Source organism: Lathamus discolor, chromosome W (genome assembly GCF_037157495.1).
Source record: "Lathamus discolor isolate bLatDis1 chromosome W, bLatDis1.hap1, whole genome shotgun sequence".
NCBI classification, from domain to species: Eukaryota; Metazoa; Chordata; class Aves; order Psittaciformes; family Psittacidae; genus Lathamus; species Lathamus discolor.
Window position 1 is genome coordinate 33,560,521 of NC_088908.1, and position 20,658 is coordinate 33,581,178.

The 20,658-nt window shown below is 42.9% G+C and overlaps 1 protein-coding gene across 13 annotated transcripts in view; it reads left to right on the top strand.

The window, feature by feature from the left end:
* Window positions 1-16,906, top strand: part of LOC136004298 (polycomb group RING finger protein 3-like) — an 89,526-nt gene extending 72,620 nt beyond the window's left edge. For 11 of the 13 annotated variants that reach the window (XM_065660664.1, XM_065660667.1, XM_065660661.1 and 8 more), the window contains one exon: window positions 10,822-16,906. In XM_065660664.1, the coding sequence (XP_065516736.1) occupies window positions 10,822-10,869 (48 nt within the window). In that variant the 3' untranslated portion in view covers window positions 10,870-16,906. The remainder of the gene's footprint in view (window positions 1-10,821) is intronic. The other 2 variants (XM_065660668.1, XM_065660672.1) reach the window with 1 other exon arrangement.
* The last annotated feature ends 3,752 nt before the right edge of the window (window positions 16,907-20,658 follow it).

Below are 20,658 nucleotides of genomic sequence, written 5' to 3' on the forward strand. Positions count from 1 at the left end.
AGGAGGTGGTCCTGCCCTTCTACTCTGCTCTCATGAGACCTCTTGGAGTATTGTGTACAGTTCTGGTGTCTTCAGCATAAGAAGGACATGGAGCTGTTGGAGCAAGTCCAGAGGAGGGCCACGAGGATGATCAGGGGACTGGAGCACCTCCCGTATGAGGACAGGCTGAGAGAATTACTGGACTGTTCTTATCTTAACCCGTGGGAGTTACATTCTTTTGATTCTCACCATCCCTCTGGGAACGGGGCGGGGGGGGGGGGGGGAAGATCGTGAGAGAGCGGCTGCGTGGTTCTGGGTTGCCAGCCTGGCTTAACCCATGACAAGTTCATTGGCTGTTTTCCCCTAAAATCAAATCCCCTTGAGGTACACATCGGACTTCCCCATCTTCCCGCATTACCCACACAAGTATATCCGGGTCCCTGAGCAAAACTAATCCCACGAGTGGGTTTGCCTTTACCTGAAGCCTTAATAACCCAGACTGTCTTTCCCAGCAAATTCTTTGTGCACCACAGGAACTTTATGCCCTTCTACAGTATGCAAAATTTCTGACTGAGCTGAGCCAGCCCTGTTGGAAGATCCTCTGGTGTTGACCAACTAGGTGGCTTTTGGTAAATGTGTATCCCACTGTTTGAAAGTCCCACCACCCATTGCTCTCAGTGTAGTTTTTATCAGCCCATTGTACCGTTCGATTTTCCCAGAAGCTGGAGCATGATAGGGGATGTGATATACCCACTCAATGCCATGCTCTTTGGCCCAAGTGTCTATGAGGTAGTTCTGGAAATCTGACTCAATTCATTCTGGGTTGCCATGTCACCAAAAAATCTGTTTCTCAAGGCCCAGGATAGTGTTCTGGGCAGTGGTGTGTTGAACAGTGTATATTTTCAGCCATCTGGTGGCTGCTTCCACCATGGTAAGCACATGGCGCTTTCCTTTGCGGGTTGGTGGGAGTGTGATTTAGTCAATCTGCCAGGCCTCCCCATATTTGTACTTGAGCCATCATCCTCCATACAAAAGAGTCTTTAACTGTTTTGCCTTGCTTAATTCTTTATGCTTAATTCTGATACTGCTTTTCACTTTCTGACACTATTATATGGTGGGGCATTTTCAGCATGTATCACATCCTCTTATGGTGACATTCCAAAATCTTTGCCATCTGGCCCGTCCATGATGACTTCTAGAATTATAGACAACTGGAATTTCCTATTCGAGCTTGTTGTGTAATTAGTGCAGCCCACTTACTCCATGTAGCATCAGTTGCCTGATGTGTAGAGGAGACCCTGCCTTTGAACATCCAGCCCAGCATGGGCAACCGGGGTGCCAGGAGGAGCTGTGCTTCAGTGCCAATCACTTCCGAAGCAGCTCGAACCCCTTCATAGGCTGCCAGTATCTCTTTTTCAGTTGGGGTATAGCTGGCTTCAGATCCTCTGTATCCCCAACTCCAAAAGCCGAGGGGTCAACCTTGAGTCTCCCCTGGAGCTTTCTTCCAGAGGCTCCAGGTAGGACCATTCTTCCTGGCTGCAGTGTAGAGTACATTTTTTATATCTGTCCTGGTCCGGACTGGTCCAAGGGCTACTGCATTAACTCTCTTTCCTTTAATTTCTTCAAAGGCTTGTTGTTACTCAGGGCCCCATTTGAAATCATTTTTCTTCTAGGTCACATGACAGAGAGGGCTTATAATCAGATTGTAATTTAGTATGTTCATTCTCCAAACACCCACAACGCCTAAGAAAACTTGTGTTTCTTTCTTACTAATTAGTGGAGACATTGCTGTTATCTTGTTGATCACATCTGTGGGGATCTGGCGACGTCCATCTTACCATTTTAGTCTCAAAAACTGAATCTCCTGTTCAGGTCCCATGAAATTACTCTGTTTTATGGCAAAACTGACTTTTAGCAGGTTTTGGATTATTTTCCTCCCTTTCTCAAAATCTTCTTCTCCTGTATTGCCCACACAATAATGTCATCAATGTATTGCAGGTGTTCTGGAGCTTGCCCCTGTTCTAATGCAGTCTGGATCAGTCCATGGCAGATGGTAGGGCTTTGTTTCCACCCCTGGGGCAGTCGGTTCCAAGTGTCCTGGGCGCCCCTCCAAGTAAAAGCGAACTGTGGCCTGCACTCTGCTGCCAAAGGAATTGAGAAAAATGCATTTGCAATATCAGTTGTGTCATACTACTTGGCTGCATTTGACTCCAGTTCATACTGAAGTTCTAGCATGTCCGGTACGGCAGCACTCAATGGCGGTGTGACTTCCTTCAGGCTACGATAGTCTACTGTTAGTCTCCACTCTCCATTAGGCTTTTGCACTGGCCACATGGGGCTATTAAAGGTGGGTGGGTCCTGCTTATCACTTCTTGGCTCTCCAGTCTATGAATCAGCCTATGGATGGGAATCAGAGAGTCTCGGTTGGTGCGATGTTGCCTCCGGTGCACTGTTGTGGTCGCGATTGTTCTTCGACCTTCAGCAACCCCTCAACAGAAGGATCCTCTGAGAGACCAGGCAAGGTGGAGAGCTGTTGAATTTCCTCAGTCTCCAAAGCAGCAATACCAAAAGCCCATCGGTACCCTTTGGGGTCTTTGAAGTACCCTCTCCTGAGATAATCTATGCCAAGGATGCATGGAGCCTCTGGACCAGTCACAATGGAGTGCTTTTGCCACTTCCTCCCAGTCAGGCTGATTTCGGTCTCCAGTACAGTCAACTCTTGGGATCCTCCTGTCACTCCAGAAATATAGATGGGTTCCACCCTTTGACATCTTGATGGAATCAGGGTACACTGTGCACCGGTATCTACTAGAGCCTTATACTCCTGTGTGACTGATGTGCCAGGCCATCTGATCCACACAGTCCCAGAAACCTGGTTGTCCCTCTCCTCCACCTGGCTGATGGCAGGGTGTTGTGGTTTAAACCGAGCCACACAGCTCGTTCACTCACTCCTCCTCCCCTTTCTCCCTCTTTCTTTCCTTCCCCCCCCCTGCTCCCGGAGGGATGGGGAGGAGAATCGAGAGAATGTAACTCCCATGGGTTGAGATAAGAACAGCCCAGTAACTAAGGTATAACACAAATCACTACTGCTACTACCAATGATAATAATAATAAGAGAAAATAACAAGGGAAGAGAATACAATACCACTCGCCGAATGAGTTCGACCCTCCCGAAGAGAGCCCGTACCCTTCTGGGTAACTCCCAGTTACCTCCCTGGGCATGACGTGCTGTGGTATGGAATACCTCTTTGGCTAGCTTGGGTCAGGTGTCCTGTCTCTGCTTCCTCCCAGCCTCCCCTCGTCCCTGGCAGAGCATGAGGCTCAGAACGTCCTTGGTCAGACTAAAACATTTGTGTTATCAGCTCTGTTCCCAGTCCGAAAGTCAAAACACAGCTCTGCACCAGCTACTAAGAAGGAGAAAAATGACTGCTACTGCTGAACCCAGGACACAGGGCCTCTCTAATAGTTATCATAAGATTCTTCAAATGCTTCTTGTACAAAAGGATTAGAATTTCTTTTCATAGGCGTTGAAGTTTCACTTCATCTGGGATATACCCTACCAGAGATTGAAACAGGAACTTTCCTGTCAGGATCCCCTTTTATAATTGTTTTTCCTTGCAATTCACTTACTCCTATTCCAGGATTGAGTTAGGTTTTCCATCCCACTTTCTCATGTCTTCTCCATGATCCCGCAGGTAAAACTTAGGGTACCCCATTGTGTGTACCTTCTATGTCTTCCCTCTTGAGCAACAGGGTGCTTACTACTAATAGCTGAGATGCAGATCTGTGCATGTTTGGATCTGGATAGATCATCTGTCAGTTGCTGGAACACCTGGGACGGTTTTTCCACAGCTGAATTTATGGATGGGGAGAGATTGTCTTCAAACTCCTGGAACTGATGACTCTATCCACTGTTGGTGCTGCTTCTTCCTTCCAGCTCATTGTTGCAAATGATTTTGCATATGATGATGGTGCACTCTGTGTAAATTTCCACCACATGAGTCATCTACATTCACCTTCATCTGGATCTATGGGTTGCTGCTCGGGGTCCAACTTATGATAAATCATTTCTAGAATGACTCAGGAACTGAAGGCCTTTATCGTGGTCCACGTGCCTGGGTGACGTATATCGTCATCCTTGTAGGGATACCTTTTATTCATAGCTAACAAGAGCCTCCTCCAGAGGCTGAGTATTCATTTCTCTTTCACAATCACTTTGTCAATTCGCCCTTCCTTAGAAAGTGATCCCAGCTGCTTGGCTTCTCTACCCTCTAATTCAAAACTGTTGGCCCCATTGTCCCAGCACTGGAGCATCCAAGTGATGATGTGCTCACCTGGATGATGGCTGAAATCTTTTCGCATATTATGTATCTATCTCAGTCAAGGACAGGGATCGAGAGGTCACCTCTTGTTCTGCCTCTTACTCTGTTTCTTGTAATGATTCCTCTAGTTCTGCTAATGGACCCTCTAGTTCTGGTATTGGCCCTTCTTCATCTTCCTTCACTAAATGAGTTGGTTTTCATTTCCATTTCCTCTTGTGAATGGAGGCAACTGATACCAACACAGGCTGGTTCTCTTGTTCAGTTATATCACCCATCGTCAGGGTCTGAGTGGTTGTCATGCTCATTGTCGGGGTTTGAGTAGTTGCAGTACTGGTCACAGGAATTAAAACAGATGCAGTGTTTGTTGCCGAAGTTTGAATAGCCACCATAGTTGCCGCTGGGGATGAGTGGCTGCAGTGCTTGTTATGGGGGTAAAAATAACTGTGGTGTCTGTTGCTGGAGTTTGAATAGCTGTGGTACTGGTCATCAGTTTGAGTAGCTACAGTGCTTGTTGTGGAGACTGAAGTGGTTCCAATGCTTGTCACCGGAGTTTGAGGAGCCATAGTTCTTCCACTGGGATTTCAGTAACTACAAGTGTGTTTCGCACACAATTTTGTGTTTAGCCAAAATTCTTGTCTCTGGAGTTTGAGTCCCTCTTTTTCTTCTTCAAGCTGCAGTGCTTCTCATGGGGGTTGGAGTAGCCATATAGAATCATAGAATCATAGAATAGTTAGGGTTGGAAAGGACCTCAAGATCATTCAGTTCCAACCCCCCTGCCATGGACAGGGACACCTCCCACTAAACCATCCAACACAAGGCCTCATCCAACCTGGCCTTGAACACCGCCAGGGATGGAGCACTCACAGCCTCCCTGGGCAACCAATTCCAGTGTCTCACCACCCTAACAGGAAAGAATTTCCTCCTTATATCCAATTTAAACTTCCCCTGTTTAAGTTTTAACCCATTACCCCTTGTCCTGTCACTACAGTCCCTGACAAAGAGTCCCTCCCCAGCATCCCTATAGGCCCCCTTCAGGTACTGGAAGGCTGCTATTAGGTCTCCACGCAGCCTTCTCTTCTCCAGGCTGAAAAGCCCCAACTTCCTCAGCCTGTCTTCATACAGGAGGTGCTCCAGTCCCCTGATCATCCTCGTGGCCCTCCTCTGGACTTGTTCTAGCAGTTCCATGTCCTTTTTATGTTGAGGACACCAGAACTGCACACAGTACTCCAAGTGGGGTCTCATGAGAGCAGAGTAGAGGGGCAGGATCACCTCCTTCGACCTGCTGGTCACGCTCCTTTTGATGCAGCCCAGGATATGGTTGGCTTTCTGGGCTGCGAGCGCACACTGCCGGCTCATGTTCATTTTCTCATCGACCAGCACCCCCAAGTCCTTCTCTACAGGGCCACTCTGAATCTCTTCTTTGCCCAGTCTGTAGCTGTGCCTGGGATTGCTCCGACCCAGGTGTAGGACCTTGCACTTGTCGTGGTTGAACTTCATAAGGTTGGCATCAGCCCACCTCACAAGCGTGTCAAGGTCCCTCTGGATGGCATCCCTTCCCTCCAGCATATCAACCGGACCACACAGCTTGGTGTCATCAGCAAACTTGCTGAGGGTGCACTCAATCCCACTGTCCATGTCAGTGACGACAATGTTAAACAAGACCGGTCCCAACACCGATCCCTGAGGGACACCACTCGTTACCGGTCTCCAGCCGGACATCGAACCATTGACCACAACTCTTTGTGTGCGGCCATCCAGCCAGTTCTTTATCCACCGAGTGGTCCATCCATCAAATTGATATCTCTCCAATTTAGAGAGAAGGATGTTGTGTGGGACAGTGTCAAACGCTTTGCACAAGTCCAGGTAGATATGTAGCTGTTTAACTCTAAGCAAGATCTGAACTATATTCAGCAGTATACTGTTTCCTAGCAATAGGGCCAGGCTGGTTTCAGCATCCCAAGAATATTCAAAATTTTCAAAATTCTCAAATGCTGCTGTAAATAGCCTAGTGGGAGAGACATCGAGGAATATCTCCTCCATTGGTTGTCTCTCCAAGGAGAAAATGAAAGAGGTATGAGGTTAGATGGTTCTGCTTTCCATCCCACTTCCTCACGTCTTCTCTGTGGTCCCGCAGGTAAAACCACAGGGTACCCCGTGGTGTGTACCTTCTTTATCCTTCCTCTTGAGCAGAAGGCTTACTATTAATAGCTAAGATGCTTCTCCCTACGGTGGGGAGTAGGATCTCTCCTCTTTTTGCTGCTGGGGCTCTTGCGACAGTTTCTCACATTGTTCGGATAGTTTTTCCACAGCTGAGACATAAGACCATAGGGAGGAAAAGAGGTTTTCTTTGTATTGCAATTGGCAAGCTAATTAATTCACCGTTGGTGCCTCTTCATCTTTCCACTGCATTATTGCCAATGAGTTAGCATACAATAATGGCACACTTTGTACGAATTTCCACCACATGATTGGTGTGTAATGGACTTGGCCTGGGTCTGTGGGTAACTGTGTGTTGTTCGGGCCAAAATAAATCATCTGTAGCACAGCTAGTTCCCTTAAGTACTGGATACCTCTCTCCATTACTGACCACTTCCCTGGGATACATACATCTTCCTTGAAAGGGATACCTTTCCTTCATGGCTGACGGGAGTCGCCTCCAGAAGCTGAGGGATTGTGTCCCTTTCCCAATTGCCTTGTCAACTTCTGCTTCTCTAGAAAGAGATCTCAGCTGCTTGGCTTCCTTACTCTCTAGTTCCAGGCTACTAGCTCTATTATTCTATCATTGGAACAGCCGTGTGATAATATGCTCACCTGGACGATAGCTGAAATCTTTTCAGATATCTCACAGCTCACTCAGGATTATTTCTTGTTCTGCCTCTTCCTCTGTTTCTTGTGCTGGCCCTGCTTCATCCTCTTTCACTAAATGAGCTGCCTTTTGTGTACATTTCTTCTTCTGTATATGGGTGACTGATAACAGCATGGATTGGTTCTTTGGTTCAGTTGAAGTGCCTGCTACAGAGGTTGGAGAGGCTGCAGTGTCTGTTGTCAAGGCTGGAGTAGCCAAAGTGTCTGTTGCCGGGGTTGGAATAGTTGCAGTGTCTGTTGCCGGGGTTGGAATAGTTGCAGTGTCTGTCGCCAGGGTTGGAGTAGCCACAGTACTTTTCACTTGGGTTGGAGTAGCTACAGTGTCTGTTGCTTTGCTGTCAAAGACCTTCTTTTCCCCTTTAAGGTACTAAATAGTGTTGAGCATGGCTCAGTAGGCATGGACCAAGCCCCAGCACACTGGTGATTTGTGTCTCTGGAACTGCCAGGGTGACAGCATACTTTTTCCAGATATTTCTAGCTTTTCCGGATTCTTTACTTGTTCAGGGGTGAAGTTCCAAAGCACTGGAGGTGCCCACTGGCCTAGGTACTTGCCCATACTGTCCCACACACCCTGCCACTAATTAACTGTCCAGCCTTGGGGATGATCTCTTGGTGGTTTTTTTTTCAATAGTTGCTTAACCTTAAACAAGACATGAAACACATTCAGCAACATACTGATCGCAAGCAATAAGGCCATGCTGGTTTCAACATGCCAAGAATAAGCAATTCACTCACTACTTCCTGTAGGCAGGCAGCCGTTTAAACATTTCCAGGAAAGCAGGGCTTCCTCCTGCATAATGGCCCAAACATCACCTCCTTGCTCCTTCTTTCCTACAGCTTTTACTGACTCCCCTCCCAACTCTTTGTGCATCCCCAGCCTACTCGCTGATGGGGCATTGTGAGAAACAAGGCCTTGATGCTATGCAAGTACTGTTCAGCAATATCTAAAACATGGATGTGTTATCAACACTGTTTTGATCACAAATCCAAAACATACCACCATAAGACCTCCTGTTATGGTTTAACCCCAGCTGGCAACTAAGTACCATGCAGCCACTCACTCACTCTGAACCCAGGACAGCGGCTATGAAGAAAACTAACTCCATCCAGTAGATAAGTAATTGTACTGTCTGAATAGCAAACATAGAATCATAGAATAGTTAGGGTTGGAAAGGACCTCAAGATCATCTAGTTCCAACCTCCCTGCCATGGGCAGGGACACCTCACACTAAACCATGTCACCCAAGGCTCTGTCCAACCCAGCCTTGAACACCGCCAGGGATGGAACATTCACAACTTCCTTGGGCAACCCATTCCAGTGCTTCACCACCCTCACAGCAAAGAACTTCTTCCTTATATCTAATCTAAACTTCCCCTGTTTAAGTCTGAACCCATTACCCCTTGTTCTATCACTACAGTTCCTAAGGAAGAGTCCCTCCCCAGCATCCTTGCAGGCCCCTTCATATACTGGAAGGCTGCTGTGAGATCTCCATGCAGCCTTCTCTTCTCCAGGCTGAACAGCCCCAACTTCCTCAGCCTATCTTCATATGGGAGGTGCTCCAGTCCCCTGATCATCCTCATGGCCCTCCTCTGGACTTGTTCCAACAGTTCCATGTCCTTTTTATGTTGAGGACACCAGAACTGTACACAGTACTCCAAGTGGGGTCTCATGAGAGCAGAGTAGAGGGGCAGGATCACCTCCTTTGACCTGCTGGTCACGCTCCTTTTGATGCAGCCCGGGATACAGTTGACTTTCTGGGCTGAGAGCACACACTGATAGCTCATGTTAAGTTTCTTATCGATCAACACCCCGAAGTCCTTCTCTGCAGGGCTGCTCTGAATCTCTTCTTTGCCCAACCTGTAGGTATGCCTGGGATTGCTCCTACCCAGGTGTAGGACCTTGCACTTGGCTTTGCACAAGTGCTAAGTGGCTTAGCAACTTCATTCACCAGCTCCTTCAGGACTCACTGATAGATTTCATCAGGAAACATAATTCACTTGTGTACATGTTCTTGTAATTATTGGATTGGAGCAACAGTAGTTAGGCCAACTCCATCTGTCTAGTAGACAATCATACCAACATGCTAGTGGCTTTCAGGTAGATGTTCAGAAATCCCTCAGTGGTCCTTTGTCTACTCCAGTGTATATATAACCCTATAGCTTCCATCTACATATAGCAGTGATCACTTTCTTGTGTGTGGTCTGAGTTGTGCAACCCATTATTAATGCCAGTGTTTGCTCATGGTCTTGACCTTAAGCAGCCCCTTGGTGTTCTGTGTTTATCAGGTGTTGTGGGTTCAACAGGACAGCTAGTTTCAGGAACTTACGGGTCCTTGGGAGATGTTCACACACTGTCTTCATGAAGTTCAAGAAATTCATGAAGAGCCTCATGAAGTTCAACCAGGGGAATGGCAAAGTCCTGCACCTGGGGAAGAACATCGCCGTGCACCAACATATGATTGGGGCCACCCAAATGGAATCCATCAGGCAAAATATTGCCAGCAGGTCAAGGGAGGTGTTCCTTCCCCTCAGCACTGGTGAGGCCACACCTGGAGTTTTGTGTCTAGTTCTGGGCTCCCCAGTACAAGAGAGACATCGACATACTGGAGGGAGTTCAGCACAGGGCCATGAAGATGATTAAGAGACTAGAGTATCTCTAGTATGATAAAAGTCTGAGACACCTGGGACTGTTTAGTCTAAAGAAGAGATGGCTCAAGGGGAAACTCATCAAGGTATATAAATACCTGAAGGGAGAATGCAAAGAGGGCAGTGACAGGCTCTTTTCAGTGGTGCCCAGTGACAGGACAAGAGGCAATGATAACAAACTGAAACAGAAGGTTCCATCTGAGAATCAGGAAACACTTTTTTACTGTGAGGGTGGCTGAGCACTGGAAGGGATTGTCCAGTTGTGGAGTCTGCCTCCTTGGAGATATTCAAAAGCTATCTGGACATAGTCCTGGGCAACTAGCTCCAGGTGACTGTGCTTGAGCAGGGGGTTTGGACCAGATGACCTCCAGAGGTCCCTTCCAACGTCAATCATAATGTGATTTTCAGCATGTACTTTTCCTCTCTTTGGCCTGCTCTTTTCAGGTAACTATTGCTCCATCCACGCACATAAGTACCTAAAAAGTTAATTCACACAAACTCATGTAGAAGAGGCTTTTATGACCATTCTTTATGTTGTGTAAACTTGAACTGTAGAACTCTGTACTGTTTGTAGATGTTAGAAGTTTACATGGCTTTAAAAAAACAATGGGTAAATTCACAGAGGAAGTATTGGGTGAGGACTATTAATATAAGGCTCTACATCTGGCTTGGGAAATTCATGAATTGAGATCAAGGCACATTCTGGAGACTTGCTATTTACTTGCTCCCTTCTTATGCCCTTCCTCAAGGGTTTGTGATTGGCTCCTGCTGAGAACAGGTTCTACTCTAAATGGCCAGATCTAGTGTTAGTTAGCTCCTCTTAATATGATCAGTTGCAAGACAAAAGTAGAAGGATTATTGGGGGGAGAGGTCTGTAGGTGAGGTATCTTGGTGAAATCTGGGAATATAGCTACTCTGAGTTTTAATTTATGAAACAGATTTTATGTATAAAGTATATTAATGCATTTTGCATCTGCCCCTTAACCTGTCTGATGATTCTGTCTTGCAGAAAGCACCTCTACTGCTACATTACAGACCCAAAATGGACTTGCTGTAGGAGAACTTTATTGTCCTTCTGGACATTTGGGTTTTTGTTTTGGTGTTATTTTGTTTTGGGTTTGTTTTGGGTTTTTTTTTCAGAGACTATCATCTCACACCTTAGTGCAGCACTCAACTCTTATATGACATGAACCAGCAGGATCATTTTGGAATTTTGTAGTGCTTCTATAGCAGACTGTCCTAAATATTTCTAGGGATCTGCTGCATGAATTTTTGAACTCTCTCTCTATATATATATATATATCTATTTATTTATTTATTTTTGTACAAATGAAATAAATCACAACTCAACAGGATTCTACCAGCACTGAGTTTCCAGGTAATGAAAACACTTCAGAATTCCATGGAGCTCAGCCTAATTCATCTATTTGTAGTTACACAAAAATAAGTTAAAATGGTGTGGAAGAGATTTTAAATGTTGCTTTTAACACCAAATTACTACATTTACTTTTTTTTTGTCTTTAAACTTTACAACTTGTTTTATTGTTTTCCTGAGGTGTTCTTGTTTTATGTAGTTATTCCCAATTATGTGAGCTTTAATCAAGCCATTCTATAGAGCATTGAACATAGCATAGTCACATACAGTGACTGGTGATATTTATTATGCTGAATTAAAAACTTCCTAAAAGCCTAGAGATCCAATTGCTTCATTAGTTTTTCACAATGTTTGTTCTTTATTTTGTATTTCAGTAACGTCCTCCCTTTGCATGTTGATTTTAAATGAGTTCCCTTGATATTTTTTGCCTTGATATTTTGCCATGGCATAAATTACATCTGATCATAACAAATACTCATCAGTGATGAACTTGTGAAATTGTTTTAAAGCAAATATGTTATATAATTAGGGCTTGCAAAAGTTAAATCTTAGTTTAGGGAGTATTTGCTATTTCATTAGCTGTTGGGTACCTTTTGTTGTGCAAGTTTCCATTTCACTAGTTAAAAATTTTTCAGGTAACTGCAAACCAATTCTGTTTTACTGTTTTCTATATGAAACCATAGCTGTTTAAAAATCAATTGCTATTTATCTCTGAGGTCAGATTAGGTTACAGGGGCACCCTCTGGTCTTAATGGATAATTTTGCTTGTGTCAGTCCCTGAGAGAAGCAAACTGCCGTATGTGTTTGTGTCTGTGTACAGACGTGTGCACCTTAGAGAATCCACCTTCAGTAGTGCTTAGCAGTTCTGACTACATTGACTGAAAGGCTTTTTAAGATAGTCAGCTTCATAAAAATGTGTTAGTAGTTGAAAGTGACTTCTGTAAGCTGTATGCTGCATAGCTTTATATATAGCATGGATGTGAGTGTGTCTGACATGAAGACTTAAGTAACTGAAAATAAGAAGCAATTTTATTGGCAGCCTCCAGCTGCCAATATTTTTTAACTCTGAGTTTTCCTGTCAGCTGAAAATAGCAGTTATATCAAACACTTTATTATTTCATAAAATGTCAATGGCTAGGAAAATCAGTATGCCTGTTAGCACTGTCCTGCTTCTTCTGGCTGTGCTCCCCTACCTTTCAAGAAAGCATTTCTTAATGTTACTTGATAATAGGAGGCTGATCTCATAAGAGGCTTATTCAAGTATTCTAAATCCTAATGCCTCTGCCCATCTTCCATGTTTTTCTTAATTGAACTTTTCAGTTCTTTTCCTAGTTCTGCTGTTGCTAGAGGGAATCTCTAAGTTCACTTGTTTGTCTTAGGAAATAGAATCATCAAATCAGAATGGTTTGGGTTGGAAAGGACCTTAAGATCAACTAGTTCCAACCCCCTTGCCATGGGCAGGGACACCTCACACTAAACCATGTCACCCAGGGCCCTGTCCAACCTGGCCTTCAATACTGCCAGGGATGGAGCATTCACAACTTCCTTGGGAATGCTCCATCCCTGGGGCCCTTGTTTTCATTTATGGCCATAGATGGTGAATAGTAAAGAAACTGAGAGAAATGCAAAGAGAAAGTCTACTGAACTATGGGGATGGTCAAGAGAGCCACAGTAAGGCCACTGGAGTACTGCCATCTCTGCAAAGGATAATGTGGTACTACTACATTTGAACACCTGGGTTAGGATGTCAAGGCTTAGAGAATGTGTATGTGATGGAATTAGAAGTTTGCTCTGGTTTTGCTGTGCTGTTTCTGGACTCCTTTACCTACAATTTAGCTTTTATCTGGTTTTAGCATTAATAGAAATGACAGAAGAGGACATGCAAGATCTAATTAGTCTCTGTTTTTGACAGTTTTTCACAAAATATTAAGTGCAGGATGTATATGTAAGTTAACATAATAGGCCTTTCTGGAGCTCTTCATGTGGATATTATTGTATGCTTCGCAGTGTAAATCAGGGGCTGGTTCCAGTTTGTGAGGACTCCAGAGTTTGCAAATATGATTATAAATACCCATCCTCCATGCACCCCTAATGTACCTGACAGAGACATGGAGCTCAAGTCCATAGACCATGTAAATGCCTAATTCATTGTTCAGCCACAGTCTAAGGGTTTAATAAATATATTTGTGATTGGTCTACCTCAATATATGTACACTGTGTAACCTTATTGCAAGATCAGATGTCGATGCAGTGCTGTTGAAGTTTATTTGTATTTTAGTGTTTCCCTGTGTAGCTCTCCAACTGAAAGAGGTTAGCAGTTACAAATGTAAATTCAGAAAACTATGCCATTCAGTTCTAAATCTTGCTCTAGTAGTCTTGATTCGGAGAAAACTCCAGGAACAAACTTGCCAACAAAGTTTTCAAGCTGACAAGCAGGTATTCTTTATTGCGGTGCCCGGAGACACGGGGGATAGCTCCTCCTAACGTGTGTCCCTCAGTTGCCACACATGCTGTCCTTTTATAGTCACTGGGCATACATACATATTCATGAGGCTACGTATTGATTACATCATTTTCCAGAAAGCTCCCCGCATGCGTACAGAATTATGGTGGTGGTCTCTGAGGGTCGTTTACTTCTTCCAACAATCTTCATCACTTCTGGCAGCCTTTGAAGCATGCGCAGTAGATGTTTATACCAGTTTAATTGGTTCGTTAGCACCAGAGACTCCTATCCTCCTACTTATCAGTTAGTTTAGCTGTAACCCATCCTGGACACCTGCCGTTCCCAGATACTCCTTATCCCTATGTCCTGTTTTTCTAGACTGTTTTTCTTGAAACTATGTCAACTATAGCAATTTATCTCGTGTGAGAATTCTCAGTATGCTCTCTAGCTGTACTCTATTTTTTCTCTATGTATCCTGCACTTTAGTAATTTTCCATTGCTACTGTTACAAAGCCATCAAACTTAACATTACTTAAAACTGATTCTAAAGGTTTATATATTCCATTTTGTGATTTTCTGTCCCCCTTGTTTCAGTCTATAGTATAGAATATATGTTTGCAAGTTTGTAACTATGTTTGGAATGACTCAAATTTGTTGCGATGCTATACGAATAGATTTAAAACTGTTTATCTAGGTGCACATCTGTAGCCAGTGTTAACACCTATAGCTGGTGATTACTTAAAATTGTATGTATCTGCTTTTGTAATGTGTTTAACCTGAGCAGTGCTTTTAAAAAGAAAACAAACAAAAAAACCCCAATCATAACCCTATTGTTCACATCATGTCACAATAGATATCTTCATTACAAAAACTGTTTCCTATGGGGAGGGATGGAATGGTGTCCTGCACCATTTATTTGCTTTTTAGCTTTATAGAAAGACTAGACTACAACTGAATTCCTGTCAGAGGTAAATCTTGGGATCAAAGTTCAGTTTTACTTTGAAGCTTAAGAAACAGTTGATTTAATGTCAATATTATATTGGTTAAATACTGACTTGCCTCTTTTTTCTTTTATTTAACTCTTGAATCTGAAAGTTTGGCTTAGTATAGATATTTCTTGAATCCTGATGAGGTCATGATTAATTTATTTTGATCATAATGAAGTCAGCATTACTGTGAAGTAATTTTTACAGCCACATACATGGGTAAATAATTGTGGTAAAAAGGTATCTTGTAGCATTATCCTCAATGGCAATGAGACTAAATTATCCCAGGCTCAGAGTGTCACTAGATGTATTTTTCATTAAAAAAGGTAATTCACAGAAAATATTTAATATTAAATTTAATTAAGATTTGGGAGCTTGAAAAATTAACATTATTAAAATTATTATACTAAGCATTCTGTTTTATTTTATCATTAGACTATTTTTTGTTTCAAAGGTCCAGCTTTATTTACAAGCATATAAAACTGTAAAAACTTTTTACAGATTCTTCCTGTTACATTAGGTTTGAATGGCTTTAATTTGTATGTCTTTGCTATATATGGCTAAAGAACTTTGCTTATTCTTTTGTGCATTTATAAGGTATATCTTTAAACTGTAAACATAGCATCTACTTCTAAACTGAAAAGCAACATAGATGGGGATTTTCATATATACATTCAGTGGGGTTTTGTTTGGGATTTTCATTTGTGGTTTGGGGTTTTTTGTGTGTGTTTTTTTAAGAATAAAGTTTGTAATTTTATGGGCTTGTAAAATCTTTAAGTGCAAGAAATACCCATCAGCAATATTTTAAAATGGATGATCTAGCAAGAAACTTCAATATGAATTGTGGAAGTAATATGCAAAAGATGCAGCCTATCCAAAATTGTTTGTGTCATTTTTAAGTCTGGTATCTTTGTGTTTCATCTATCCTGAGAATATTTATTTGTATTGGTTGTGCAATAATATACACAACACTGTCACCTCTGGGAATGTGGGACTGCAAAAATGAGACTACATTTATGATGGTACTATTTTTTATTTTCAATAGACTATGAGCCTTTGAAAGCTTATCTGGCTCTATTGTTGTTATAAGTGCATAATTAGTCTTAGGGGATTCACTTTTTTTCCTACTGGATGGTAAATGGAACTATGCAGCTAACCTGTTTTCCAATTATATGAATTTTACTGTTAAGTATAATGGGGAAAAGCCAACTAGTCTGTACAATAACACATTAATCTTAATAAATGCATTTTCTCAGCAGTACTTAAGAAATGTATTTAGTCTATAAGACTGATTTTTACAGAAAAAACTACTTTCTGTATTTCCTCAGGTAATTGATTCAGTTTGGACATTTCACTGGAGATGTTAATACAATCTATGCTTCAGTTTTTCTGCCTGAGGTTAATAACAAGAAAAAAAAAGTCATGCATACTAGAATCTTTGCTTAAGTTTCACTTAACTATAATTGAGAGGTATTGACTTCTGTCTCTTAAAGGTGCAGAGAGAATATTAAGGTGCCTAACATCATCAGCATGGAAAAAATAATGTCTGCTTCCATCAAAATCTGTAACCATGTACCTGCCTTTTGTGGGAAGCCAACAGTCACATTTTTACAATGGAGATAGACTGATATACTATACACAAATTTAAAACTGTTATTGTTTGAACCACTTGAGTGGATCCTCAAGGTTTCCTGGTAACCTTTTGAAGCCACCATGATCTGATGAGGTCAGATTGCAAGACAGGGGCTAAAAGGCCAATTCTGTAAACTTACAGTGATAACTATTACTAACCTAGATGTTTACATTGAAAGCAGTAGAATCATTCATTTGGACAAAATTTCTTAAACGTGTGTCTGCAAGATGGAGTCCTAATTCTTGAAGGACAGACTGCTGTTTCTGTATCTTTTAACTTAAAGCATTGTCTTAATAAAGTTCTTTTATCTAAGTAATTTAATTGGACAAAAAGAGTTTGTTCATTTTCTGCAACACTGTTAAAGGACAATAAACCAGTACAATAACTAAGCCTTTATCCTCAATATATGTCATAATAAAGATACTGAAATTATCAGGGAAATACCATATTTTTTACTTGGTTTCATATTAGAAATTACTTTTTTATACTGTTTCCTGTATGATTTTTGTGCTATTGGTGGGTAGTTTTGGTCTGAAGGAACCCTTTCGGATTATTGCTTAAAGTTTTGATTTTACGATAGTGATGCTTGTATACAGTGTTTTGCCTAATAAAATTATATGCTTGTTAATAAAAGTAAAAAAGCTAACTCAAATCCTGCCAGGCTGGTGATAGTTGTTCCATTCCCCACCCCATACTATATTATGCAAGCTAGTTCTTTATGTTTTTAAACAAACACAGTGTGACTGGAACAAGAATTACATACGTGGTTCTATAATCAGTCTTTATTCCTGTCTTACTCAGTTGACGTGTTGGCATGGCCCAAAGGAATACTTTATAATGTATAATGCTGAAATGTCTGCACCAAATGTGTGACCATAATTGCCTATCAGTTAATTAATATGTCTTCTGTTGGGGGGGCAGGAAGTAGGTATGTTACCATTTTTATGTATTTGTGAGTTTAAATATACTTAGAATAGAATATAGAATAGAACTGCACCCAGTATTCAATGTGAGGCCACACCAATGCTGGATACACTGGAATAATCACCACTTTTGATTGGCTGGTTATGCTGTGTTTGATGCACCCCAGGATGCAGTTTGCCTTCTTGGCTGCCAGGGCATACTGCTGACTCATACTGAGCCTACTGTCAACCAGCACTCCCAGATCCCTTTCTGCAGGGCTGCTCTCCGGACACTATTCTCCTTATCTATACTTGTGCCCAGCATTACTCTGTCCTAGGTGCAGGATTCAGCATTTGGACTTATTAAAGTTCATCCCATTAATTGTAGCCCGATGCTCCAATCTATCTAGATCTCTCTGCAAGGCCTTTTATCTCTCAAGACAGTCAACAACACCTCCCAGTTTAGTATCAGCAAACTTGCTAATGATTCATTCAAGTTCTACATCCAGATCACTGATTAAATTATTGAACAGAGCTGGCCCTAGAACTGAGCCCTGGGGAACACAGCTGGTCACCAGTCACTAGCCAGATGTAGCCCAATTTGCTACAACCCTTTGAGACCTGCCATTCTTCCAGTTCTTCATCCAGTGCACCATGAACCCGCTCATCCCACAGCTGGACATCTTGCCCAGAAGGACAAAGGGGAGGGACAATCAGAGGGACCTTGACACACTTGTAAGGTGGGCTGATGCCAACCTTATGAAGTTCAACCATGACAAGTGCAAGGTCCTACACCTGGGTCGGATCAATCCCAGGCACAACTACAGATTGGGCAAAGAAGGGATTCAGAGCAGCCCTGAGGAGAAGGACTTGGAGGTGCTGGTCGATGAGAAAATGAACATAAGCCGGCAGTGTGCACTCGCAGCCCAGAAAGCCAACCGTATCCTGGACTGCATCAAAAGGAGTATGACCAGCAGGTCGAAGGAGGTGATCCTGCCCCTCTACTCTGCTCTTGTGAGACCTCACCTGGAGGGAGTATTGTGTGCAGTTCTGGTGTCCTCAACATAAAAAGGACATGGAACTGTTGGAACAAGTCCAGAGGAGGGCCATGAGGATGATCAGGGGACTGGAGCACCTCCCGTATGAAGATAGGCTGAGAAAGTTGGGGCTGTTCAGCCTGGAGAAGAGAAGGCTGCGTGGAGACTTCATAGCATCCTTCCAGTATCTGAAGGGGGCCTATAGGGATGCTGGGGAAGGACTCTTTGTCAGGGACTGTAGTGACAGGACAAGGGGTAACGGGTTAAATCTTAAACAGGGGAAGTTTAGATTGGACATAAGGAGGAAATTCTTTCCTGTTAGGGTGGTGAGACACTGGAATCGGTTGCCCAGGGAGGTTGTGAGTGCTCCATCCCTGGCAGTGTTCAAGGCCAGGTTGGATGAAGCCTTGTGTGGGATGGTTTAGTGTGAGGTGTCCCTGCCCAAGGCAAGGGGGTTGGAACTAGATGATCTTGAGGTCCTTTCCAACCCTAGCTATTCTATGATTCTATGATTCTATTATGATTCTATGATTCTATGATTCTATGAATGGATTGTAAAGGGATTAGAGAAGGCCATCCCAAACCCAATCGATTGGTCAGCGTTATACGCAATTAAACAAGGCCCCTCCGAGTCACCCTCGGAATTCCTGGATCGACTAAGGGATGCAATGCACCGTAATACACCGTTAGATTCTGGGTCGGAAGTAGGAATGCAACAGTTAGTATCTTTATTTCTGGGACAATCAACTGGAGATATTAGGCGGAAGCTCCAAAAGTTGCAGCTGACTGAAGGAATTTAGAAATTTTGCTAGATGAAGCATGGAGAGTATTTAGTAATCAGGAAGAAAGTTATAAACAAGGAATTAAGAGATTGGTGGCAGTAGTGGAGGAAGAGAGAGGAGGAAGACAAAGGCAGGGGCCACCACAACCCAAAACAGGGCCATGGTTGGGCAAGGACCAATGTGCGCTGTGTAAGAGATACAGGCATTGGAAGAATGAGTGTCCAGAAAATAAAAAAAGTCATTGCCCAACCAGAACGACTAAGGGAAGGGTGGTTGCGCATATGAAAGAAGAATGACAGAGACCAGGGGAGTCTTCCCTAGCAGACCCACTTGTTATAATGAAGCTAGGGGATAAAAGAGCAAAGGTCAAATTTTTAGTTGATACAGGAACTACATATTCAGTTTTAAACAAAGCATTAATGTCTCTAGAAGATGATTATATTATGGTAAATGAGGCGACTGGCCAAAGTGAAAAGGCTTATTTTTGTAAACCATTGAAATATCAGTTGGGAAAGCAATGGGGCATTCATAAATTCTTATATATGCCTAACTCCCCCAAAGCTCTCCTAGGGAGAGACTTATTGGAACATTTGGAAGCGACTATTACTTTCAAAGGAGGCAAGATCACACTGGAAGTAAATGACCAACAATATATAGAGATGTTAAGCCTGATTTTGGTCGCTAATCATATTAAGGAAGGAGTTAGGGAAGATATACTGGATCAGGTATTTCCAGGAGTATGGGCTACAGATATATCTGGGAGAGCCAAAAATACGACCCCAGTACAGATTAAGCTTAAGGAAGGGAAACAACCAGTAAGGATTAAGCAATACCCCTTGAAAAAGGAGGATAGAGAAGGGATCTGTTCAATAATTGAAAATTTCCTATGGTTAGGACTCTTGAAGGAATGTCAATCTGATTTCAACACTCTGATCCTGCCCATCTGTAAGCTGGACGGATCATATCGCATAGTGCAGGATTTGCCAGCAGTTAATAAGGTAACCGAAGATCTACACCCTATGGTGGCAAACCCATATACCTTATTAACATGCTTGACACAGGAATTAACTTGGTTTACTGTTTTAGATCTGAAGGATGCCTTCTTTTGCCTCCCTATCCATGAAGCCAGCCAGAAAATCTTTGCATTTGAATGGGAAAACCCTAAGAATGGGTGCAAAACCCAGCTCACGTGGACATTGCTGCCTTAGTGATTTAAGAACAATCCCACCCTGTTTGGAGAACAACTTTCAAAAGATTTAGAGTCCTGGGAGGCTCCACCAGAAGAAGGGAAGTTATTGCAGTACGTAGACGACATCCTAATAGCCACACAGACAGAAGAGGCCTGTGTGGCCTGGACAGTAAGCCTCTTAAACTTTCTGAGACTCCAGGGGTACAGGGTATCTAAGAAAAAGGCCCAGGTGGTGAAACAGAAAGTGATTTACCTGGGCTATGAAGTTAGCTCTGGACAACGGACTCTGGGGCAAGATTGTAAAGAAGCAATATGTCAAACCCCAAAACCCCAGACAATAAAAGAACTGTGAACCTTTCTGGGTATGACGGGGTGGTGTAGGTTGTGGATTTACAACTATGGATTGCTTGTAAAGCCTCTGTATGCACTCATTGCCAATGGAAACAGAGACCTCCATTGGACAAGGGAGGCCACGCGGGCCTTCAACCAGCTGAAGAAT